General features: G+C 37.8%; 1 protein-coding gene across 2 annotated transcripts in view; it reads right to left on the bottom strand.

The window, feature by feature from the left end:
• PTK2 (protein tyrosine kinase 2) overlaps positions 1-25,735 on the bottom strand; it is a 132,180-nt gene that overhangs the window by 18,413 nt on the left and 88,032 nt on the right. For both annotated transcript variants that reach the window (XM_010584205.1, XM_010584204.1), the window contains exons 16-24: positions 25,565-25,665; positions 24,150-24,265; positions 22,493-22,593; positions 21,129-21,218; positions 19,581-19,785; positions 12,909-13,020; positions 9,973-10,059; positions 8,617-8,754; positions 6,910-7,041 (exon numbers count right to left, since the gene is read on the bottom strand). In XM_010584205.1, coding sequence (XP_010582507.1) covers positions 6,910-7,041; positions 8,617-8,754; positions 9,973-10,059; positions 12,909-13,020; positions 19,581-19,785; positions 21,129-21,218; positions 22,493-22,593; positions 24,150-24,265; positions 25,565-25,665 — 1,082 coding nt within the window. The remainder of the gene's footprint in view (positions 1-6,909; positions 7,042-8,616; positions 8,755-9,972; positions 10,060-12,908; positions 13,021-19,580; positions 19,786-21,128; positions 21,219-22,492; positions 22,594-24,149; positions 24,266-25,564; positions 25,666-25,735) is intronic.

A 25,735-nucleotide genomic window follows, 5' to 3' on the forward strand; every position in this document is an offset into this window, starting at 1 on the left:
TAACTTGACAAGCACTTGCTTCACCCATTGCCAACAGAAATACCGAGTCCTGTTGACTAGCCCATGCAAGCAAAGCCACAGAAGGCCGTGGTGTTGCCCAAGCATCTCCAAGAACATGATCTGAAAACGAAGATACCATATGCCAATGGGTAACGGCAAACCAGAGGGTCCACGAGCAGCCTGTAGAGCTACACAACCCACCTGCATCTCTGTGATCTGCATGTTTACATCTTAGCAGTAAGGACTGAAAATATTTAGTGGTACATAAATGCAAGCCCTTTCAGCTTCTCCAAACATTTTCCTCCTTCTGCCACATCAAAACTCGGACAGTTAGGAACACAAGGAACAACAGAGAAATATTCAACACACTTTTGTGTCCAATGACTAAGAAGAGGCCCAGTTATATTTCTAGTGACTTGACTGTGTTCTAATAAATTCTAACTCCCATTTTAGTAAATGATATTCTGATTTATTCATTTGTGTACCTGTGGAAATTTCAAAAGACAAACTATTTTACAGTAAAGGTGATATCTAAGATCAAACTCCCATTGTATTTTTAAATATTATTTAGCAGCAATTCTTATGCTTCTACAGCGGCAAGAGCTCTAATTTTAGCCACTCATGCTGGCATTACGTAGCAATGCATTCCTGAATTTTTAAAACTGAGATCCTTCAGCTGTGTTTAATGCAACATTCTCTAGGTCAAAAATAAGCCTCACAACGAAACTGACTTGTTCTGTACTTTACACACCATCTTACAGCCCCAAAGCACACCCATCTATCTTTCCAGTCCTTTCTATGGCCCTATACCTCCACCACAGCCCTCTTGAAAACTGCAGAGACTCCTCGAATGATTCTCCCGTGCTGATACTGGGCATACCATTAGATATACAGAGCTTCTTGGCTGGACAAGAAACAATCCTTTCTGAGAGGCAGCTGAAGGGGCTGGAAACTGAGTGGTGGGTGCCAAGGTGCTCAGCGTGTGTGTGTTTATAGAGAACGTTTCTGGCACTTGTTGGAGCACAACTGTATTGAGGGTGTATATACAACAGGGAGAGGAGTTGGAGGGGGGAAAACCCTCAAGACATCCACTTGGTTGTGAAGCTCCCAAGTTGAACATAGCTAGTAAGATGTGTATCTACAAAGGCCCTGCTTAATGCTTTTGTGCAGCATAAGACTGTTTCAGAAAATGAAGACTTTGGGAAATTGGAGACTCAGGATTTCAGCTTTACCTGAAAAAGTTGTCACTTGTGAGTAGATTTTTTTTTAAGCCTTGAAGCTAAACAGTGACCGACTGTGATGACAAATCATCTTCAAATGTGTTTCATACTCATAGTATGATGGGACTTCTCAAGCGCACAAACTGTAGAGCTCTGAATTTTTTTTTGTGAAAGCACCAACCGTACTAAACTAAAATGCAAGTTTAAGCAAAGTCTTTTCCACTTACTGTTATAGTCATTACAGATATGTATTTCAGGGAGGAACTGTATTTTATCAAATGTTTATCTTGCAGAAAATCAAGACCCTTGGAAAGTAAATGGATTTTTTTCAAATAAATAGTCTACTATCTGAAATCTTTGGAAACATCATGAGGACTTTTCAGACAGGATGCATATGTTGACAAACTGGAACATAATCTACTTTATTTCCAGTATTTCTGGTCACTCACTAATAAAAGAACATGTAAGTCTTGGCATTCTCAGTACATACCAAGTAGTAATGTCTTGGTGGGATTTTCTCAGGCTAAAAATTAAAATCTTATTTTAGCAACAGTTCACATCAATTATATTTGAATTGCAGTTCTCAGTGTCAAAATAGGACAAAACCACAACTATGTGGGAATTTCAGAAAAAAACCAAAACCAAACACGATAAGGAAACTATGTGAGTTATTTCTCCTCAACCTATCACAGGAAAGGACTATAAATTTCTTAGCACAACACTGCTCTGTCTTCTGAGGAGTTACTAAAAGGCATGCACATAGATATCTTTATTTTATATCATAAAAAACAATGCCACATACCATCAATACAGCCACAAAAGAAAGGTTTAAACTGGAAACTAAATATAAATGAGGAAGCAGGTAATTAAACAGGCCCAAAGAAAAGCATTCTGCAAAACGTTCAGAGATAGTTAGCAACAGTGCCAAAAGTTACAGCATTAAAATCACTAACTTCACTACACTGCTGAACTTAAAAGTTACCTTGAAAAGACACAGAATGACACAGTTGCTTTCCCACAACTCCTGCGAAGCAAACTAACTAGCTACCAGTTCAGCAGGCTCTCTCATGGCATCATCACCATCACTGGTTCCCTATCTGTGGTTACAGGTGATTCTCCTTTTGGGTTAAACTGCGTATTAAAGTACAGAAGGTATAATCTCTCCTAGAAGCAATGAAAAAAAATTTAAATATCAGGATAGTTTGGGGCAGTTCTAAACTTCTGTCAAAACCCACAAATAAAAGCATCCTCAGGGGCCTTTAAAAATTATTTTAACTCAATGAATTAACTGATTTGCTTTTAAATGAATTCTACACACGAGAAGTCATGGCTGGAAGATTAAACATACACATACTGTGGCCCTAATGGAGTAATTTGCTCCTTATGAGCTGATTCTCTGTGTGCACAAATACTGTAAAGGAAAGCCAGCACGTTGGACATAAGTGCAAGTATCGCAGCACGCATGCCAGACTGCAGGGTAATAGGCCAAATCTTTTAGTTACAGTGAGCTGCAAGTGCCAGCAGCAGAGAGGCCATTCGCAATTGTGGAGCGCTGCTTTTGAGGATGGAGGCTGTTCATTCAGCTTCTATATGCTATGCACTATGTACAAGTAAAATCTTGATTAACCTTCATCAATTTTTTGGGGGGTGGAAATACCCATATGATCAAAAAACAACACAGGAGAAAGTGCAGAATGAGAACTTCATTAATTTCTTGTGATTCTGCTTGTCTGCTGAGGTCTAAACATCACAGGATATAAATGATCAGGGAAAAACTCAGTCCTCTGGACTGCAGCACCTAAAAAACACTAACAGTAAGATTCCTTACATAGAAGGCCCAACAGATATCCGCCTGTTTGACATAATGTGTTTGTACTGCAGCCATCTCACCCCTCCACCTGCATATGCCCTGGACACCGTCTGTCTTCTATAGTTACCTGTATCAAGCTTAAAGTACAGTAATGCTTTGTGTTCACTTCAGCTTCCTCAAAAATAATTCAGAGATTTCTGTCCTCCTTCCTGGAGACGCTGATATCCAAAGCACTTTTATCAAGAGAGCATGAAAGCCCACAAGTTTAATCGGTGTCCATTAATGCCACCAGACTAGTGTGCAACATCCTCTCTCTGAGTGCGAGGGGGTGTCAGTCCTGGAAAAAAAGTCCCTCAAAACCACACCCTGCCCCCCCCAGTTCTCTTCTCACCTCCCAATGGATATATTTGGTGCAATTTAAAATTAAACACTTCTCTACTCTTCAGTTTTCACACAATAGAATTGTCTTCATTCAGAAGCTTCCCATGAAGACAGATCTGATTGTTTTCTCTTTTTACAGCAGAATTTCTGAATTCTGGATTCTGTTAAGGCTGCAGCTTGCAAACAAAATTCCTACCTCTTTTCAAGTATTGACTAGTCACATGTTCTCAAAGGACCAGTTTCAGGCAAACTGCTTACACAGATAACAACCTCTCCGAAGACTCGTAAATTTTCATTTCAATGCCACTGCAATTTAATTCTCCATCTGGGGCGTCTCTTCTAGCACACACAGCATCAGCGCTGTTTATACTTGTACTAACATGCTTTGAGCTGTATTTTTTCCCTGTAGAAGCAGCGATAAATTTCAAGTCATGACCAAGTTGGTGTTACTCTGGGGAAACAAAAATGGTACTAACAGAAACCCCACCGACGATTTTTCTTCTCCTTGCAGTGTCTTACATTAAACGATTTGCAGTTGCTCCCCTGTGAGTCCAATTCTCAACAGCAGAAGTGAGATATGTTGTAAGAGTCTGAAGAATGTGTAAATAGAGCAGCTTTTGAAAGTAGCCAGTTTAAACTGAGAACACTACACTGTATGGTTACGTAAGTTAAAAATTAAAATCTGGCTCTACCCTCTCTATTGTTCTCTGCGCCCAAAAGGAAAAATATTCTGAAACCTGCCTGTAGCAGGCAAGGGGAGAGCCCGACTTCAGCAAACCATTTTATCAAAATCTAAAGGTTAGTGCAGAAAGGTGTCTCAAAGCAAATGAGACACATGACACCTATTTTGAGAAAGTAAGTTGCTTCTCCTCCCTAAATCACATGGAGTGAAATTAGGCAAGGCCCTTCTCCCAGGAGAAGAAACGTCACTAGTCACTCACTAGAGGACATGGGCCAAGGAGTCTGTGTGTAATATATGGATTATTTCTACACTGGACCCGTGTTTGGACTCTTATGTATGAATTGTGGATATCCTTCAGGAGATCTGGAAGGCCTCCAAGAGTGACTCCCCACAATGACTTTTCTACTGTCTTGATTTCTTCAGGGCTAAACCTAGAAAACCACATTACTTTTTGAAGAAACACCCATCTATAAACTGAAGATTCCGCTGACATACATCCTGCTATGGGTTCAAATACACCCTGTGGTATACCCTGTCCGAAATCAGGTCACAGGCATTCAAGTATAAACCCCAAAGTCTGTATAGTCAAAATGTTCATGTGGTAAGAAAAAAACTTGAAGTCTCTCATGGATTCCAATTCCTCATTTTGGCCATTTAAGTTCATGCTTACTTCCACTCAAACTTTCTCTGGTTTTTGCCTGTTTAACCCTCTAAAGGTTTACATCAACCAAATATAGCTCTGGCAAAGCTGCAGAGCTGTAAGGCTGCTCACAAGTTCATCACCTAGTTCTCCTTTGAGTAGGGGGTGGCAATAGAGATGGTGTCTCCTCACAATAAAAACTAACACATAATGAAAACAGTAATTCTTTTCCAAACATATGCTAAGACTATTACAGATTAAAAGAAAAATCAGCAAGTCCCTCCTCAAGCAGCAATTTGGGGGATGGTAAACACCCTAATGGTCCAGAGGCTTAATTAAAACAGAATAACAAACACTACAAATAATTATCATCTATTCTGCAGAAAAAGCCAGAAAGTTCAGAAAGGTCAGAAACTTTTCTGCAGAAAGTTCCCACACAATCTACCGCCACCTGAAATCACAATGCCTTATTCTCAGTAAGCATATTAATTTCGCAAAAAGTTCTTGACCATCTTGAAAGTTTTAACTGACAATGGGATCAGTTTGACCTCCTGGGCTTGTGAAAGTCACAAGCAACTGGTGCCACTCAAGACTGGAAAAGCTAATGCCTAAATTAGGGAAGAAATTTTCCTTTCCCCTCCCTCTCTTCAGCTTGTAATAAACTGGACAAAGCAATCTGGGTACAGTGGTTTCTTTACAGTCATCCAATGGCAAACCGCAAATTCCCAAATGCACTTACAAGGAAACCAGCCAAAAGCAAACTTCAACATCCTTTAATCAAAAGTAACATCTCAACTCTGGCACAAACTGGATCTTGGCTAGAACATGTACTGAACATGGAGACATCTATCTGTAGCTCTCAAGAGCTAGTAGAGATTTATCCTACCTTGGTTGTCTTCACAGCCATCAGCTGTTCTGAACAGTTCTGAATACCATACATAACTAAAACCCTGAGAGACTAAAGCAATTCAGTTGGCAAGAAATAAGGTCTTGGTAACATTGTCTACGTACAAGATCTGCTCTCCATTCCCGCTCACTGGCTTTCTGTAGATTAAAGCATAAATTCTTATTTTCAAGGAACTTAATGTCCTGGCTTCAAGATCCCTGTAAGACTGTTTCAAGTTCTGTAAGACAGTCACGACCAGCAACTTCGTTGTCTCAAATAATACTAATTCATCTATACAATTAAGATTTTCCTGGAGACCAGCTCTAGACAGTGCAGAGAACTCTTACAGAAACGACAGAGCATTATCATCATCTGCTTTACATAGAGAGCATATTTATTTAAACTTACCTCCTGTAACAAACCTATGCCACCTGCATTTACACAGGCATGTTTTGTAACTGTTTACAATATAAAAGGCTTCCAAACCAAAACATTCCTTGAAACATGCTTAAGACCAAACACGTGACTGATGTTTGTCACAACTCATACCAAACCACTGTCAATTAGCCACCTGTCAAGCAAGGCTCACGCACTCACAGGCTCCCCAGCATGAGCCTGTACAGAGTAATACGCTACTACCATCCTCTGCTGCATCTGTAGCCATCAGTCTCGAGTAGAAGAATTTTAACACAGAACTTGAATTTTGACAACCGGGAAACCAGAGTTGAACTACAAAACATACACCAGTGGCACCGACAACAAGAAAACATGGAACTGCAGAGAAACAGCAACAGAAGATCCCATTACCACTGCATTTCTTCTTGCTCCTCCCAATGATGTTCGCAGCTTCTTCCCCACCTCACAGAGCTCTTTCTTAACTTATTTCTTCCCACTAATGTGTCTCGTTATTCCTCTAGTGCAAGACTGCTTACAACTCTTACTACAATCACGGTTCTTAGATGGCTGATGGTTACGTTACCCCTTTTTTAGGGGTAAAGTATGCAGACATCTATCTCCTTAAGAACAAACAGCAATCTCTGGATTCCCACACATAAATACTCAACTGGATAAAATGAGATTCACTAAAAACCACAGCTGTTCCAGGTATCTGAAATACAGAACTCACTAGCTGAACACTTAATTCAAGAACTGTTCCCAAACCTACATTTTGGTAGTGACTCCTGTGTTGAGTGAATGTTCTCATTTCACAGAAGTGACCAGTCTTAGCAAGCTGCAATAAAAAAAGAAAAACTAGAATGAATTAAGAAGCACTATGAAACAAAGTATTACCAGGAATCGTTCCTCCTTTTCAAGCCAACGCTGGTCTTCTTCCATCTCTTGTTGTTGTCGTATCAATCTCTCCTCCATGAGATGTGTGGGTAGAACCTGGCTCATTCCTCTTATGTCCAAAGTGCCTGAATCCTACAAAACAGAGTAAGTTTATTCAGTCTCACAACAACATAAAATTTTTATAAACAGCTGCAAGAATAGATTTTTTTAAAAGCCGAAATGCAAAACAGCAGTCACGCAGAGTTGCTTCAACTCCTTATAAACTGAAGCAGACCATCAGAAGAAACTCTTTCCAACTACAAACATTTTATCTGCCTTGCTCCTAATCACTGGAACCAAAAAGATTTGAAAAATTCTGTTTTGTTTTTCAGCAACATTGTAACTTCATATATTGCACTTCATTTAAGTTGGACAACAAAAACAGATTTATCAATTTCATTTTCTCGGTCTTGAGCAATAATGTAACTAGCCAGTTGTTAAAAGCTGCAAGATACATTTTTACCCGAAATAAGTACGCTTTTCAGTTTTAGCTGACACTTGCAAAGCATGTCACAAAAACATTTTTAATGGAGTTTTTAACAAGTTTTTACGCATGTCTTAAGCTTACAATACTCCATATACCATATCCCAACGCTGTCTGGAAATCATTAGCAAGTAGTGTATAAATTAGTATTTTTCAAAAAGCTGAGGGGAGTTTGGTAACAAACTTCACTGACATTGGTTTTAGACAACCAACTTCCCAAGTTTTTGTGAAAACTTTGGCTGTGACTTATTATTACGAACACGTGCAAAGCATTCCTGTGCTTCCACCAATACTTTATTCAAGCACGACATAGTTAGACTAAGTTGTTTCTAGAGTCGATAATCTACAGGGATGTTGAACTACTTGGGGCTACAACCCTCAACTATATATGGCCAAATCAACCAAGAGTAAGCAGAGGCAAATTGAAGACTTGGACACATATCTGCTCGTCTTTATTTAAGGGGTAAGCCTCAGTTATCACTTAAATGTTTGTGAGAGGCACAGAGAATAGAGCATTGATTAGAGAGGGAATGGATTTAAGACAGAAGCTGCACAAAGTGAATCTTTGTGGGAGGATAAAATGGAATGAAAAAAGTATAAAATACTGGAGGAGAACTGAAAAAAAATGATGGAAGGTTAAAGGGATGATTAACTTGATGTTCCTTGCAGCAGCTCTGTTCAATCATGACAGGCTGAAAAGCACCTAACAGGAATACAACTCAAGAACAGTTTTGCAGACCATTTCATTTTCTGTTCCGGCTAAGTTACAGAGAAGCTTCAGATACTTTAGCTATGCTGGATATCTCCCACAAGAAGTATTTTTAAACTGTAATGATATTAAATATTTTTACATGAATGTTCCCATCTCTATTAACAGCAGTAAGTTTCAGTAAAGCCTTCTTTTAACAAACACAAAATATTTGTTATCACTCAGTTAAGATACAAAGTAGTAATAACTTCATCAAGAATTTGTGTAAGAGCACACTGTATGCCCAACATCACATAGCACGATTTGTTTCAAAAAGAATAGAATTCAGTTATGACTCCTATCCCACTGCAGTAAGGCAATTAAAAAAATACCAAAGAAACAATTTTCCTGCAGTAATCTCCAAATGTACCTAAATAATAAAAAAAAATCTATTTACTTTACAGAGCTCAACAACAGATGTGTCAGTTCACGATACCTCCATGTTTGGTTGCCACACTGATATTTCCTGAGGCCGATGGTTCCAGGAATCTGCTTGATCCAAGAGAGAAGCCTGCCCAGGATAAATGCTGCCTGCCATGGCTGGTATCCCATGAGAACCAGGGTAGCCAGACACCTTGGGGGTGGGGTGGTAGTGGAGAAAAAAGAAAAAAAAGTTATATTAGTAAGACCTATGCTTCCACATTATTCATAGCTTCCCCTACACACACCAAGGGAGTAAATATGAGAGCGCAGAAATGACTCAATTCAAGCAGTCACTGAGAGGTAGGAGGAGAAGCAACATCAGAAGAAGGAAGCCAAGCCAAAATATGACACAAACCCTCTTTTTTAAGTCTTTGAGGATGCCTATCAGAACAATAACTATTTGAGAATATCTATATATAAATATATAGAAATATTACTGTAACTTTTGACAATAACTATTTGAGGATACCTATCAAACCAGCAGCATTAGAAAGTGTTTTAACCTCTGAAGTTAAGAAGATCTAAGTCCTCTCATGAACAAAAATAAATCCATTGATACATTTGTAAGAGCTACACATGCAGAGCTCATATTCAAGTTACTAGGAGCCTGCAAACATCGCCCTACAGAGCCATATAAAAATACACCCCCTAGTGTATGTTACAAACTTAAGTCTTGAGTGACAGCATGTAATTAGTGTGCTTAGCTGCATGGCCTGAGAACTTCTACACAGGAAAATCAAAAGCAGTTTTAATGAGCCTGAAGTACTCATTAGAATAATGAAAACCTCCCCCTCTCCACGGAGAAAAAAAAGTCTTGACCAAGACTGCTGTATATGGCTGTAGCTTTGAACAAGCCCAAGAATGCTTAAAGTACTTTCATGACAAACTTTTGTTTTACATTTCTTCAGCAGTGTTAGGAAAAAGCAAAACCTGTGACTATACGATGTGGTAGATCTAAAGGCAGCTATCAGCCAATAGAAAATATAAATGTTTCAGAGAAACATCAGGGAACAGAGTATCAATAAGCCTAAGGAAAGTCCACCAGTTAATGCCGTTTCATAAGGCAAGTAATTTCATGGCTTAGGACACACGTTCACATGAACACCACATTCTTTCAATAAATATGAAAATGTCTGATGTGTTTCACTGCAGTTTTAGGAATTTGAGCACCATATCAGATATGAAAATATTTGTCATCCTGAGTAAACCTACCAGGCTAGTTTAGAGTTTGTTCTGATGTAGTAGAACAAAAAACATTTGACAGAACTGAATGAAAATAAACCATGTGACATGAATCAAACCCACTAGCTGCAACTGAGTTATAAACCCCACATTTGAAAAAATACATGCACAGTGTTAAATGTAATACCTGGTAATGATTTGGCTGTACCATATGCTGTGGACTTGGATAAAACCCTTCACTGGATCTCGGACTGGGGTAACCAGGCCTACTGGGCTGTAAATGTAAAGGAATTTTTAGAGTCTTTAGAAACAGAAAACTAAAACCAGAAAATTACTCCTTGGCGAGACAAACATTTACAGGTAGTGCATCACAAAAGCAAGCTCGAAAAAACCCCTGAAATAAATATTCTAAACTGATTAACATTTTTTTAAACAACTAAAATTAAGTTTTCCTCCATTTTCGCTTGGAAGTGGATGCAGCCGAATTGTTTGCTAGGTATGTCAATGAATAATGCTTGCTCTGTGAATTCTTTGTGTATATTTAATTGCTTGCACTAAATGACCTGCTCTGTGCTGTTTAACTCCAGAGAGGACATCACCTAGGAACATAATTCTTAAATCAAGTTTCCCGGTGCAAATATAGCATTGTTCCTAAGTTCACGATCTGCAGTACATAAAGTTTTGCTATTAATTTGTTGTTTCTGTGACTGTTCCCAAAGTAAATTCCTTCGCCTCAGTCAGAACACAAATCAAACTGGTTTGTTTAGCATAACTATTTCCATGTGTTATTCTGAGGACTAAAGTTAGTTCTGATAATTAACTTCTGTGTAACTAACTGCCTCAACATGGAAGGTGCTTTTCATCATATTCTGAATTCCATGGTCGCTTCATTATCCATGCTTTGTTTTGCAACCCATTCCGAGCCAAGGAAAAACAAGACACAACTAGCTCTGATTAGAAAGGACAGCTCAAGACCAGCTATCAAGAGTCTTTATTTGATTGTCTTTACCCCTTCAGGAAAAGGGCAGTACTTTACACATAAACAAACAAGATGTATAATCACAGGAATACATGAGAAAAGTCATCAGAAATTTGGACAGCACTATTAAAAAAAATGCACGAAAAGGAGCCTGGTTTTCTGCACACATTGAACAGATCATCCTTTTGCCAGAATAGGTATAGAAATTTCACACTACTGAGAGAAGTTATGTTGGAAAATGTTGCTCAGAACAATACACTATCTTCCAAGCAGAAGTATTCTGTTGTTTTGTTTGGTATTAACCTCCAAAGTGTATCTGGGTGGTTTTTTTGTTGTGGGTTTTTTGTTTGGGGTTTTTTTGTTTTTTTTTTTTTGATGAGGAACAGTGCTGCTGGGTGTTTCAGTAGGAGAAAAATCAACGAAAGAGGGAAAAAAAGCCCCCAGTCCTCATCATTCTGCAATGGGCTCCTTCAGTCCTTCTGGCAGTTAAAGGCGACCATCACATTACTTTGAGATTGTAGAATTTTATCACCACTTCATGAAAAATATCATTCTGTACTAGGGTATATTCTGTCTTAGGTTTCTAATGGAAACCACGGTGAGATACAAGTAATTTTGTAGTACAAATTGTGATATCCGTGAATTATTTGAGAATGTGTAGGAGTTTAAGGTTATAAATAAAATGGAAGTTAAGACCTATAAAGACCTGAATTTTTTATAATGAATTATTGGAAGAAAAAAAATCAGTTGACACCATTAGAAAATCAGATAATAACTTAAGAGACAGTTAAAATCTCCTATCTATGAAATTCAACTTGTTCAAATGTCATTAGTATGCACACCCGTATTTTACACAAAAATACTATATAAAAAAACCTAACCAACACATGTATTGCATATACAGTGAGGACGTACTGACTTCCTCAAAAAAGATATGCAGTGGTAGAATTAATTTCAATCTTAACACATCTTTTGTCAAGTGTTTCAGTTTATACATCACACCCAAAGCTCTAATGATGATCATTTCTAATGCAGCGTAGCTCATATATTACATTAGTAAAAGGTACTTATTCTATTTGGATTAGCCCCAAAGCTTCAAGACTAAACAAATTCTTCAAACAAAGTTGTAATAATTAAGTACCACATTGTTCAAATTTACGCAGTTTATCTGCTTCTGTAACGCAGAACATCGTCTGTTTATATACACACCAAATCCTGCTAGTTAATCTCAGATGACTAAACAGGTTGATGGATTGTTTGCTGTTTTTAACCCTGAAATGAAAGCAACAATTCCACTGCCCGTATTTCTTGGTTGCCATAAAACTATCAAAATGCAGAACCAAGCTTGGAAATCTATCAGGCAACAACCTGGGAATGGGGAAACAAAACAAAATAAAAATAAGTTGCCTTCCTATGACTGTTGGGGGACATGTGCAGCAGAAGGTGCCACACAAGTACTATTGAAATTATTATCTGTACCAGGGTTTGTGTTTACAGATACAAGAGTTCATCACAAATTGATCAGGACACAGGTAATAGTCCACAATACAGTGGTGCCTGCACAAAATTAAATTCTTCAAAATACAGGCTCAATCCTTCAAAGTACAAAATAACTCTGATGAGAAGCAGCCAAGTTACTGAGAGAAGAGTGCTCAGCAACTGGTGATGTTAGACTACCACAGCTGCAGAACACATCAGTGACATCCGAACAGGACAGACATGTAATAAAACAAAATTAAGTGTAAGCTAAAACAAATAAGGTCCTTGAAAGCAAACCCCTAATTTTCTGTCCAGAATAAGGAAAATGCAGTTAGTTGATTTCTATCCTCTCACTGATCTGTTATAAATAAACTTCACACTGGTATGAGAACTCACTAGCTAACATTTCATAGGACTGCTACAAGAAAGAAGAAAAAAGAAACAGCAAATCGTTAGTGTGCTATTATAGCATGGATCAGTTCTAGTAATAGGTCAAGTAGAGTCAGGTCATTTCAGGCAAGTATTAGCAGATGATGACAAAATTGGCCAGAATGGCTTTGTTTGAACAAACCCGTCAAAGGAGGCTTTTAAGAAATAAATGGAATAAAAAGGGGTTTTTTTGTTTGGTTTTTTTTTAAACACACATAATTTGCAGTCTTAGCTACCTTGGGAGGAGCTTCATCCGATCCTCCTGAGTCCCAGGACACTGTGACTTGTCGCCTAGATTCCATTCTCATTCGTTCTTCTTGCTGCAGCTTCTCTTCCTCCAGTATCGTACTAAGAAAAAAGTATTATATTTAAGCAAAACTCCAGTTCAGTGTCTCACAAACCTCTCCCCAGAGCTCTCACATTTTTCAGACTTAGGAACATTATTCGACAAAGCAATTGAGCACAGAACCACAAACTTCTTTTACTTATATTGGTTAGATTTCTGAAAACCAGTATCAGGAAGAAATACTTCTGTAGGATTATCAGCATGCTTTTAACAACAGAAGCAGCACTGTGATTTTAGAAAGCTGTGGTTGATCTTGCACAAATTTTTTTTGCTTGTTAACAGTTCTTTTGATGTATAATTACACAGAGAAATCCTCAAAGACTCAAGCACTTACTTGCATGAAAATTTCTTTTTCCCAAGAAAATATTCTGCTGAACTGCTGCAAAGGTTCAAAACCAACTGAAAATGTTCTTTACTGAAACTCAACAGAGCTTCAGATCACTGGGATTTTTTTTTTTTAACAAAGCAGACAAAAAACATTTTACTATGTCTTCAGCTCTGACATTTTAGCCTAACCAGGAACACATTCAGCAAACTAATTTAGCACAACAGAAATATCTGACAGTATTCACTCAGCTTCTAAACATTCAGGTCAAAAGGCTACATTTTCAACAAAGTACAAGACAGTAGTAAAACTAGTTCGCTACTTACCACTGTTCTGACTATTAAAAAGACTGTTTGAAGTTCAACGTGATACTGCTGCCCCCACAGCAGCCTCCTCCCAGTTCTGCTATGTGGATTATTAATGTTGGATATTTGCCATTTGAAAAATACTCAGAATGAAGCTTTGAAATAGGGAGCTGAAAATTCGCTGGAGCTGCACGCTACATGGATAGTCTGGAGATGTGAGTAGGGAAGATTATTTACATATTGCTATCCCCAGTGTAAAGATAATCCTGCAAAGGAGCTATTCCAGCTTCTTTATCACTCAAGAGATTCCAGAAACAAAGCTAGGTTCTGAGTTTATAATCTCCTGCTCAGTCTGCTAAATAACCACCCAGAATTACTCATGCAGGGGGATGAGGTCAACTACAGCAATCTATTCTAATCTTGGAACTTTACTGCTTATTTCAAGAATAAATTCCTGCTTGGTTGGAGACAAGAACTTTGCTTTTCCTTACTCAGCCAAAAAAAAAATCTATGCCACTTCTGAAAAGCAGAGAAGGCATCTCGTCTCACTGCAGCTAAACCAAGTTTGTAAGTATTGCTGCAATTTCAATCCATCACTGCTGAAGTAGCACAAGAATGTGGAACAAAACCAAAATCAGACACGTTATTTGCAAAAGCCATCCTGATAGAACTACCACGGAAACATAGCTAGAGTGCAACAGAGGGAACTAAAACGAGAAAATCTTTCTCTTTTACCTTTCTCTTCCTTCAGAATAAGGAAAAAGCAGTATTTCCTATCTGAACCCATGAAGAACTAGCCAAAAAACACTGCTTTAAAGCTAGGTCACACTTCAGATATTCAGCATGCATTTTTATGTAGCTCAAGTAATCAGTCAACATGCATCCATAGCCATGAACCACAATTATGATCTTTCAAGAAATACCTCAAGATTTAAAAAAAAAAAAAACCGCAACAAAACACCACAAAAAATCCACCCAGATATTGCATGAATAGAACACAGATTTTTAACAAAGCTGTTGATACCGTAGTTGCTCTAATCTGAGCAAAAGAATGGAAGAGAAGTCAGCTAAAAGCAGCTAACTAAATTTAGAGATGGCTTATTGACAATTTGGGGCCATAAGCATAATTTGTCACAGCACAGTCGTATTTTTCCATAAAAAGGAATGAAACACCAATACCTATCTGCCTTGCTATCAAAGCCAATTCTGTGGTGTCACGGTATTCAATACAACACCATTAACTTCAATCATATCACTGGAAATGACAAATTTCTACTGAAATTACTTGTTTTTCATAACATAGGCTCAGCTTTTTGCCTTACAACTCTAATTCATCCCACGCTGCTCCCTTTGCCTGTGTCATCAGGAGGTCCTTTCCCCAGCAACCCAGTAAGTAGCCTGGTCAAAGGCTGATCGGCTGCAGAATTTGTACTGGGATGCCCTTGAGTACTGCTGACAAGAATATAAAATAGAAATGCCTCAGAAAAGCATTACTTGAAAGAACACAAAGAATATAAATGACTCACAGAAACGTCTTTGTTTTTACAAAGGGAAGACCAATCCATAGACAGAGTGAAAGCATGCCAAGAGATATTTTTGACCTTTTCTCAGTGCAGCTGCTCAAGTACTCTGAACAGTTTATTAGAATTTACAGAAGGTCAGGAAAGTCAGATCTAGGCATATTTTCCCAAACTGCACATATTTTTAGCAGCAAAGAGGAGGAAGCAGAGAAGTACTTCTATTCATATGATTTCCCTAGCAAATCTTGAGGTAGTACAGACAAACTTAACTCGTCTTCTTGGCTAAATTTAGTCTGATGAAAAATCTCAACTATTAGAAGTTTGCATAATTGATAAAGTTACTTAATTTACAAATAATCTTTTTACTGAAATTGGCCTGTGACATTGAGAAGGAAACATTTACTCCGAGCTTCAGTGTAGGAATATCTGAAATACTAAAATGTATCCTTATGTTTCAAAAGGCACAGCAATACCAGTGTTTGCTGCTATGGTGATGTGGGAACCTACAGAAAGTGCTGACCCTGAACAAGCAGCAGCTTTTTTTTCTCTCTGTGGTCTCCGGCTACCAGAAATGCAAATGAACATATTTTTGCATACTGCCCTAATTTAAAATCACTTTCATATGGATTATATATTATTCTTAATGGTCACTGTCAAAGAGCAAAAGGCTAATGAAGCATTTTGTAGCCTCCATCATGTTTTTCAAGTATGTCTTAAAATATTTTTTTTGCAAGATGCCACAAAAGGAGAGGACTCAAACTGCCCTCACTCTTACCAGTTTTGTTTCTTTTTTTTATAAGCAACATTTCAGGACCTACATCAAATGCAGTCACAAGAAAGCTCAAGTCCAGTTCTCATCAGTTAATTATCTCACTGTTTTCATAAAAAACAGACTTTAAAAGCATGAATCAAAAAAGTAATTTTTTTCTTCATTCTTTTTAGAGCTGTATTTAATGTGACCTGCAGCGCTAGGATGCTAGTGGGGTCATCCACTCTGTTAAAACCTGTGCATCTTCACCAGTGACCAACAGAGGGCCAGACTGACACTCTTAACACAGCAACGATATTACCGCTGCTTATTTTGCTCTTTTTAGGAGAAAGGTACTTTAAACAAAATTCATTCAACGATGCAGTAAAAATGTCATGCAATTACATTAATTTGAAAGCTCAAAATTAAAATCCAACTTAATCTCCAATGCAAAAAACCTCAAGTTTTAACAGAATTACCAACCAAAGGGAACAACTCGCAAGCACAAGCCTGGGAGCTGACTTATAAGAAAGCCTTTGAGTATACTGGTGATACCTTAGCAATACACACCTGCAGCATATTAAACATAGCAAAGAATAAATTAAATTTAATAATACACGTATGTATGAGATAGTCTATCGTTATAGTGAGTGTACAAATATAGTATAGTAAGTGTATGGTTCTAGTAAGTGGCTAGGAGTCATTCTGAGGAGAAATGCTGTAAAAGTGATATTGCGTGATTTGGGTACATTAAACTCTTTGCGAAGGGCCTCATACTATTTACCATGTAGTGCAAGACTAAAAATCTCTTCTACACAAAATCATCAAGGCAACACACGCTTCCCGATTCACAGAATCTAATTCTGGCCCAATCTGTGACAGAATTCCAGGAGTAGTAGGGTAGCACCTCACTTTCCTGACTTATTCTCACTTCTACCACCCCCCAAAATTGAAAAAGGGACCTAGGATGTGAGGAGGAATTAAACTTGGAAATGCACAATCCACCCATTTGTTTTTGCGTTTGCTGAGAAGACTAATGCATCCCTATCCGCTCTGGACACATCAAATGCTACAAAGTATCAAGCCTTACTACTACCCTAATAACAGGACATAAATTCTACAGTAATCAGCATCTTTGCATTGCACAAGCAGCTGCAAATAAAGTTTGTGCAAAGCAGATTTTACTAGGAAATGGGAAATGCATCAAATCAACAGAGAACACATGAAATGCTTATGCTCCCATCAGTGCTATTTCAGACGCAGAAAAGAAGTTTTTTCCCAAAGCCGCTTTTTCTCATCAAAACAGAGAGGAACGTTGCGGTGCTGTATCATTGGCTTCAAGCAAACAACTAGTCTGCTCTCAGCTTGAAAAGACTATCCTGGATAGGATCCAGAACGAGCAGCAGCAACACCACACAGAAAAGGCCACCAGGGAAATGGCTTGTTTTCGCAAGTTCATGGGAATTTGAGTTTTGAAACACAATCTTTCCTAGCTGCCTGAGATTGCCTCATCATAAGGGAACTGGCAACCTTTCCAACAAGAGGCTGACTCTGCGAGCAGCGCAAAGAAGCCCTAAGGACAACCGTGCTGCCTAACTTCCAGGAGATAAAGGTCACCGGTTTGGAGTGGCAGAAAACTTTTTGCTTCAGTGAGAGTAAAAACTGGGGTGTAGGGTTACTGTGGCCCCAGGAGACAGCTTGTCCTCTAAACAATGCTTCGAATCTCTTCGCATGACTAGAGGAGCAAAAACCCACCCCCCTCAGTGCGTTTTTCATCTGGAACCAGAGAATCGTTTAGGTTGGAAGGGACTCCTGGAGGTCTTGAGTCCAATCTCCTGGTAAAGCTGGGCTCATGCATGGTGAGGTGAGGCTGCTCAGAGACTTTTCCAGTCCAGGTTTGAAAGTCTCCCAGCACTGAAATTCCAGAGTCTTTCTGGGTGACCTATTTCAGAGCTTACCCATGCACACTGGGAAACGTTTTGATTCCTAACTAATGAAAATTTGCCTTGCTGCATGTTGTCAGTGTTGGTTCTCGCCCTTTGGCTGTGCATTTCTGAGGACAGCCAGGCTCTTGGACACTGGTCTATCCTGTTTATCTGGCGATACTGTTCCATGTCTTTCACTTTTTTCCCGTTCCCCCTCCAGACTCATCCCATTTTAAATGCTGCTGCTGTCACTCTCTGTCTGAGTACAGCCTACATTTATGTCAACCCTCAACACAATTACTTTTACTCTGGATTTACTCATCCTCTACCCTTGCTGGTGAGATACTCTCTCTGCCTGGGTTTACACACCATAGCCATCTACCTAGTCACATTTTTTTAGGGCTTCATTCTCCTCCGTGCTGGTCAGCTGTAAGTTATCAGTACAATCTTACTGTAAATGAGAAAGAACCCTATTCTTCCAGAGCCAAAAAAAAAAAGAGAAACACTTAATTGCCAATTTCCACCTATTACCCAAATCAGACAACTGTGTCGTATCTTTTCCTTACCCAGCCCTACCATTCCTTCCTTTGTGGTTAACCCCACACAGTCAATAGGATGGTAAGTTATTTGTGAGAAGGGCTACATATTCAAGTAACAGACGGTGGAACTGTATGAAATTTTAAGAAACAGGAAAAACTTAAAGGTAGCTAAGTTATCCATATAGCAACTCTGAAACTGCATCATAATTATATTAAAAACGTCCCTTATTTTAACCACCTATGAATTACCTTGTACCATGAACATCCAGCGACAGCACAAAATGGTATTACGAAAATAAAACATGCCACAAAGCACAACTTTGAAAGATGTAAGATAAAACTGAAGAATTCGGCAATGAATTACAGCAAATCCAAGAGTGGATTACAATACCTACCTATACTTTGAAGCTTATATTGACTTAGGCAAAATAGATACTGAGCACTCATAAAATGCCAAAGGTGGTCACAAATATCAAATGTGCCTGCACAGTATCTCAGTGATGTTTCAAAGTTTAAATATCACTCCCATTTTGCGGCTGGTTATATGGGAGATATGGACACTGGAATAAATTATTGCAGAATAAACTAGGGTGTGAATTTAGACTGGTCTCAAAAGTGTGTGCTCACATTTATTCCCAGATAAACATAAGGCAGTCTATATTCTGGTTTACAAAGGACAAAAGAATTTCTAGTTAATGATGTTGCATTTATTGCAGGCTCCGCAATTGTGCAGACACAGCTGTCAGAGCACAACTAGTGTGCTACATATGTTATGAAAATAACATTCAACAGCACTCACCTGATGGTTCATTTATTCAAGAAAGGATACATTTCTGCCCCAGAACTATCCACTGCATGTTTGACTAGGTAATCGCTACAAATTCTTTCTACCCCTCTCCCCAAGGATTGCAGCATGCATAGCTAAAATTATAAACAAATTGCTAGTAAAATCTGGAGTTTTTCTTTGGAGAGAAAGAAGGTGATTCATACTTCCAAGTATTTGAATTTATTGCCTAGTCTAATTTTCTCCAACAGATAAGGTCCAGATTTCCAAAAGGGCAGCAACAACCTAGCCTTCTGAAGATAAACTTAATATACTATGTCTTGCATTTTCCACAGAAAGAAAATACTGTAACAGAAGATACAGCAAAAATAAATATTTCTGAACAAGGAAATGACCTTTCAAAAGTATAACCCTACCTGAGTTGTGCTTTAAGTTCAGTAAACCTGGGTCGTCTACTAGGGTCGTATGCCCAGCACTTGGTCATAAGGCTGTAGAGGGTAGGAGGGCAGTTTGGAGGCATTGGGAGCCGCTCACCGTTCTCAATTCGCCCAATCACATCATTGTTCTTCACTCCCTGGAAGGGCTTTACCCCATGCATTAGGATCTCCCACATACACACACCTGAGAAACACACACAAAAAAATTTTCCCCAGTGTGGGCAAATGACAAAACTTCTTAAAAAAGAAACAAACCCCAATTTTGTAGAGCCAAACAATGCAGTTTCTTCTGAAACATATAGCTAAGGAATCAGTTTTGACTTACCAGCTGGCAGCAGAGAGGAGTGATGTGCAGTAGGGTTACACACGCACTATCAACCTGAACTATTTATGAGGAAGCATGACCCACAGCTGGCTCACAGCAGCCTGGCTTCACATTTAACTACCTTTTGCCTATTATAAATCAGAATGGTTGCTCATATTCAAATCTACTTTTTTTATGAGGTAGAATGAGCTGTGTTTGCTTTTCTCTTTGACTAGTTTCAACTGGCTTGTTTCAACATGTAGAGCGTATTTTCACTTTGACGGTGTTTTAACACTGGCATTGATCCAAATTTTTGTGCTGCAGCTATGTAATAAAACAGTTTCTGTTGAAACTATGTTAAAAGCACAAAGGGAAAAATGGTTTGTCAGTTTCGGATTGGCCAGAATGTTCCACAGACTTCATTTTTGTAACTCTGACTGTACTAGACTTTTCTTCAAACCATTACAAATCTGCTAAAATTCACATATCCTTCACTTAAAACATTCAAATTTTATTTTGTAAAGAGGGTGAACTCCTAGCTGACTGTCCTGCTCTTATTTCAAGTCTCATCATCTTTGTTCCTTTACATTGCCTATCTTTTTTCTGTCTGTCCAGACCATGAGTCTGGACCGGTTTGATCACAGGTGATCAGATTAATATAAAAATTTGCATACTTAGGAAAAAAGATCAAGGCTTCAGGATATTCCCATTTACCTTTATTTTTACTCAGCTTCTGGTCATATTTTCTAAGTTAGCAGGAGCTATGAAAGACAAATTAAGTGGGAATCTAGCATTAAAGATGTGGAAACAGGACATCATGTAGGCTCATCTATGCATTAAGCAAAGAAGCAGGCATATCACCACAAAAGAAAAAGTGAAAATATAAAACAGGAACAGCAAATAACAATGGTATAACAAAAAGAAATCAAAGGGAAAAACAACAGTAAAAAAATCATCTCCTTTATGACTATGACCTAATTTCCTTGTACCTTCATTTCTGTCAGTTTCTTACTAGAGGCAAAAAGGCACATGAAACTTTAGGCTGAGTAGAAAAAGGAAAGGAAAATACAGAGATGGAAAATGTGGAAGAAACCGGATTTTCAGAAAGTACAGTAGAAATAGTGCCAAATAGCTGGAAATTATTCATTTACAGTAGTTAAAATGAAACATTGAACTTCTCCAACAGGACGCTTAAGAAACTCCACCATTTGGTATTTACTTACCAAACATCCACACATCGCTAGCTGAGGTAAACCGTCGGAAGTTGATTGACTCTGGAGCCATCCATTTGATAGGTAATTTCCCTTTGGAAGCTACAGGAACGGCAAGACAAGGCAGGCTTTTATTCCTACTACTGAGCTCAAACATAGATTTTGTTCTCAGTGAAATAATTTATAGGCAAAACCCATCTCTGGTGAAGCACTTCAACTATCAAATTTTGTATAAGAGATTTCTGCACTGTATCACCAGTTCTACTGGTTGTCCTCTATCTAGAGAGAAGAGCAGCACTTTGCCTAAATATTCAGACTGATTGAGCTTCTTCAAGTTTTCAGTTAATTCTTATTTCAAGATGCAACTATTGCAGTTAAGGAAGTACTGGCACCAAACCTGAAACTGTCGCAAATCTCAGCAAGGGAGTAGGTGTTTTTAAATGATTCATAAAAAAAGGGTAGGTTGTTTGGGCTTACATAAAATGGAAAAAAGAACGAACAAGAAGCAAATAATGCCCCAAGCCTCCCAATAAAGCCCCCAACAACAAACCCCAAAAGCACAAGAAATGATCATGTCAAAAGTATTGCCCCTCTCTTCTCAGCAATTAAAATGACGGTATGTAGCTCACAGTGATACCAGATAAATGAAGTGAGGAAACATAACGGAGTGTAAAGGGACAAATAAAGGATATTTTAAAATATATGACTGAAACTAGAAATATATTGAAGACTAGATTTATGAATACATAGTTTCATAATATACACCAAATTTGAAATGCTACTGTTTGGTACCCTACATGCAATCTCTATTCTCCTGTTATATTTCCCATCTATCAGGTACTGCAGGACATCTCACAGCTGCTAGAGCCACTTAAGATCAGTATTCCATCCAAAATGGGGGAAAAAGTAGGCTTCAAAGACTTTTTTGTACTCAATCTCCCTAGTCCAGTGGCATCTGAAGTATGCAGCATCAATGACAGAACAAACTCAAAATTTATCTGTAGGTAACCTTGAACTCATAGTGGGTTACCTATATTATGCCATGAATACAAATATTATCTCAAACAGGCCTCAAATGTGGATAATCTTCTAAAAATCATGAAGAAAGCACTACAAGCTTGTCCTAAAGAGCAGAATTTTACCTACACATGAATTTCCTTTTTGCAACTTAAAACAGACTTTGTGATTCTTCTTCTGAAGCACACATGTAGGAATTTACTGCCATCTATTAAATTGTTGAATAGTTTGCCTTTTTATACAAATACAACAGCTAGATCAAGAATATCTGGTTAATTCCTTTTGACAACAAACTCAGTATTGTGAGAAGCAATTGTGTTCTAACTGGCCTGCAAGAAGGATCCAGAGTGTCAACCTACCTTTATAGTAAGTACTGTCTTCCATGTATCGAGATAAACCAAAGTCACCTAATTTCACACAGTCAGTGGCAGATACCAGCACATTTCTAGCAGCAATATCCCTGCCAAACAGAGTAGACGTTATTTCTAGTCATTTAAAAACTTCAAGTGGTGAAATATAATTTGAAAAAAATTATTAAAACCCTGAAGTATCAAATGCCTTTGAGAGGACTGAATTATTTTTCTAGTCATGGTTTGGGTGTGCAAGTACAGAAAAAGATAACTACATATTTGTCTTCTGATTCTCAGAAGCTTGCAGAAATGCTGCAGTACATTTGATTCTTACAAGTAATAACTGTTGTCATCAGTGTCAACATCAGAGAAAAAGTTTTATCTTCATCTATTTAAATATCACAGGCTAACAATTTCTGGCAATTAAAACTGATGGAAAGAAGAAAAACTGCCTCCTGACCCTGCAAAGGTAATGAATTATTTTAATATCTCAGTTGTGTAAGAGGCTTCATAATAATGAGGTCAGTTTTTAGTGATGCCACAGGGATTATGAAAAGACTTGGGCATTCTTCTCTTGCAGTTTCCCGGGTGAGACAACCCGCTTTATGTGTCTGTTGATTCTGGATTTCAGCAGGCTTGACTAAGTATTGACAGATTTAGCTTTGAGCAGTCAAGTAAGTACAGCAAACTGACTGGTGCTACTTTCTTCCATTTCAGTTTGGTATGAGTAAGTTATATTTTGAAATTTTATTGCTAGAGTTAAAATAAACAGCTACTTGGCCAAATTCAAGTATCTGTAACAATCGTAAGGGCCTGTTATTTACAATTTTTTTATATACAAATCTACATATATATACATACCTAATACTTACATATAGATGTGTTTGTATCTACAATATATAAAACACATAGAATTTAAACATTAAGTACTTACACACGAATAAAATGCTCAAGTTCAAAAAGAAATGGTACATCATAATTGGAGTGCTGTGAACTTCTAATTGCATACAATTAGAGGCTAAAGCCAGTCTCTTCCCCTTAGAAAGCCCATGTTCAAATTCAAGGGAATAAATTTCAAAACACACCTACAAGGGAATTTAGGTTCACTTTCTAGTTAAGCAAGTAGTAATATTTTGTAAATATTTTGTTTTCTTTGTTCTTTACTTAAGAAGGTGGCTGCCCCTTGTTTTGCTTTTCTTTATTTAGAAGATTACAGGTGACTCGCATCTTTAAAATATATTGTAACCACAAAACAATAACTCAGCTGAAATCTATTCTGAATAAAATCTGGCACTATCTCCAAGTCAATCTAGGAGTGAGCCAGCAGGTGTCACTCTTGAAAAGGGTGTAATTTTGGTGGCAGCATCTGAAAAACTGACGTACTAATATGGAGACTGACATAAAACAAGCAAATGGATTTTAGGAGTTTCAAAGTATTGCTGCTACACATTCATCATAAGTCAAGAAAAAGAAACACATAAGGAAGTCTTCAAGGAATCCAACTATGTCTTGTAAGCGTTTGTCTTCACTTGAGCAAGTGTAGCCAGAATACTGCCAGTCAAAAATCTGGTAATCTATGACACCTTGTATTCCACTAAGATTTTAAGTAGTTACATATAAAAATATACACATACATGTATATAGATATATATGTATAAAATCTTACCTATGTACAAATCTTTTGCTCTCTAAGTAGGCAAGTGCTGTGCTAAGCTGGTAAGCATAGAGTATCAGAGAGGCCAGATCCAAGCTGTATTTTCTTACTTGCAAAAACGATCTCAACTTTTTGCACAAAGAAGGAAAAAACAAAAGGAAGTTAGGACAAAAAAAAATAACAAATTTGAACAAAGCATATATCTAATTATAAAGTTTACACAAGTATCAATGGGCATGTCTTCCCTTAAGACTGGAGAGAAGAAAAGAAAATCACTTGCCATGAAGAAATCTGGGTTAAATTCAAGCAATTTTTTCCACATGAAAATGGTTAGCCAAACAAAAAAAAAAAAAAAAAAATTTTGTTCATTGCTTTCAGGTTCCTTTTGAAGACTGAGAGCATATGCTGCGCTGTTCCAAAGTAAAGCACTCCTGGACTTTTTATGCATTCTTCCCTTGAGAACTGTGCACGTTTTTGGCCTAAATAATTTCAGAACAAAATGATATGTAGCCAATCCAAACACCAATTATAACAGTATTGTTTTGGAAGCATTAATTTTAATCTACATTTGCTAAAACAACTGGATTTAGCTCATGGTAGCAAATATCAATACAGAATTTTTATAAGCTATATTTGCAGTATAAGGCAGTTAGGACCAAACAGAAGGTGGCACTAGAGTCTCCTTAGAAATTAAAACAAGGCTTTGAAAAGTGATTAGGGCACTAGAAAGGAAATCTGTAATTTTTTGACAGAAGGGGACTTCTACGCTACAGGTTTTTCTGCCTTTTTTTTTTTTCTTGGACTATGTATTGCAGTTTGATAATTACGATGACTATCTTACAATGCAGTGTGAAACATCACTTGAGCTCACATTTTCAGAAACACGTGGCTCAAAGAAAACAGATCTATTATAAAAACTGAGATCTAGTTTTGTTTAAACCATTCATCCAAAAGACATAATAACAAGGAAAGTCATCTTATCTAGGGTCTCTGCTGAAGAGACTGTACAGAAAAAAACCCACAAGAAATTCAGTGTTCCAAGGGAAAATGCAATATTACTCAGGAAGAATGAGAGATGTACCACATGATTTCACTTCTAGAAGGTATGTTTGCAAATGCTGTTTAAATGATACCGCATTATCATCATCTTGACACAGGTCATGCTCTCACTCTGGAACAGCAATTGAATTCTCTGAAAACTGTGATTAAATCACTTTGGTATGAGCTGATGCAGTTCCCTCAGTGGAGAAGTTAGATCAAATTCTGCCACTCCTGTTTCTGAGTCTGTAATTCTACAAACAAGTACGGTATCACATCTGAGGAGAGTGCCTTTGCTTTAGTACTGAGAAGTGATTTTTTCAGTATTTTGTAAAGGTATCCATGAGCTTAAATAGAGCAGACCACAGTCACATAAGGGTTTTTCGTACCTCTCCAAGTGTACAGAGCTCCATGATTATCCAAACTGGGTTTTCTGTAATAACTCCAATGAGTTTCACAATGTGAGGATGATCAAACTGACGCATTGTTACTAAAAGGAAAAGAAACAAGTTGGTGAGTCACATAAAACCTTTTCTTAAAATAAAAAGTTGGTTAAGAAG

The sequence above is a fragment of the Haliaeetus leucocephalus genome, unplaced genomic scaffold, assembly GCF_000737465.1.
Source record: "Haliaeetus leucocephalus isolate CR32 unplaced genomic scaffold, Haliaeetus_leucocephalus-4.0 Scaffold953, whole genome shotgun sequence".
In the NCBI taxonomy this organism is placed as follows: Eukaryota; Metazoa; Chordata; class Aves; order Accipitriformes; family Accipitridae; genus Haliaeetus; species Haliaeetus leucocephalus.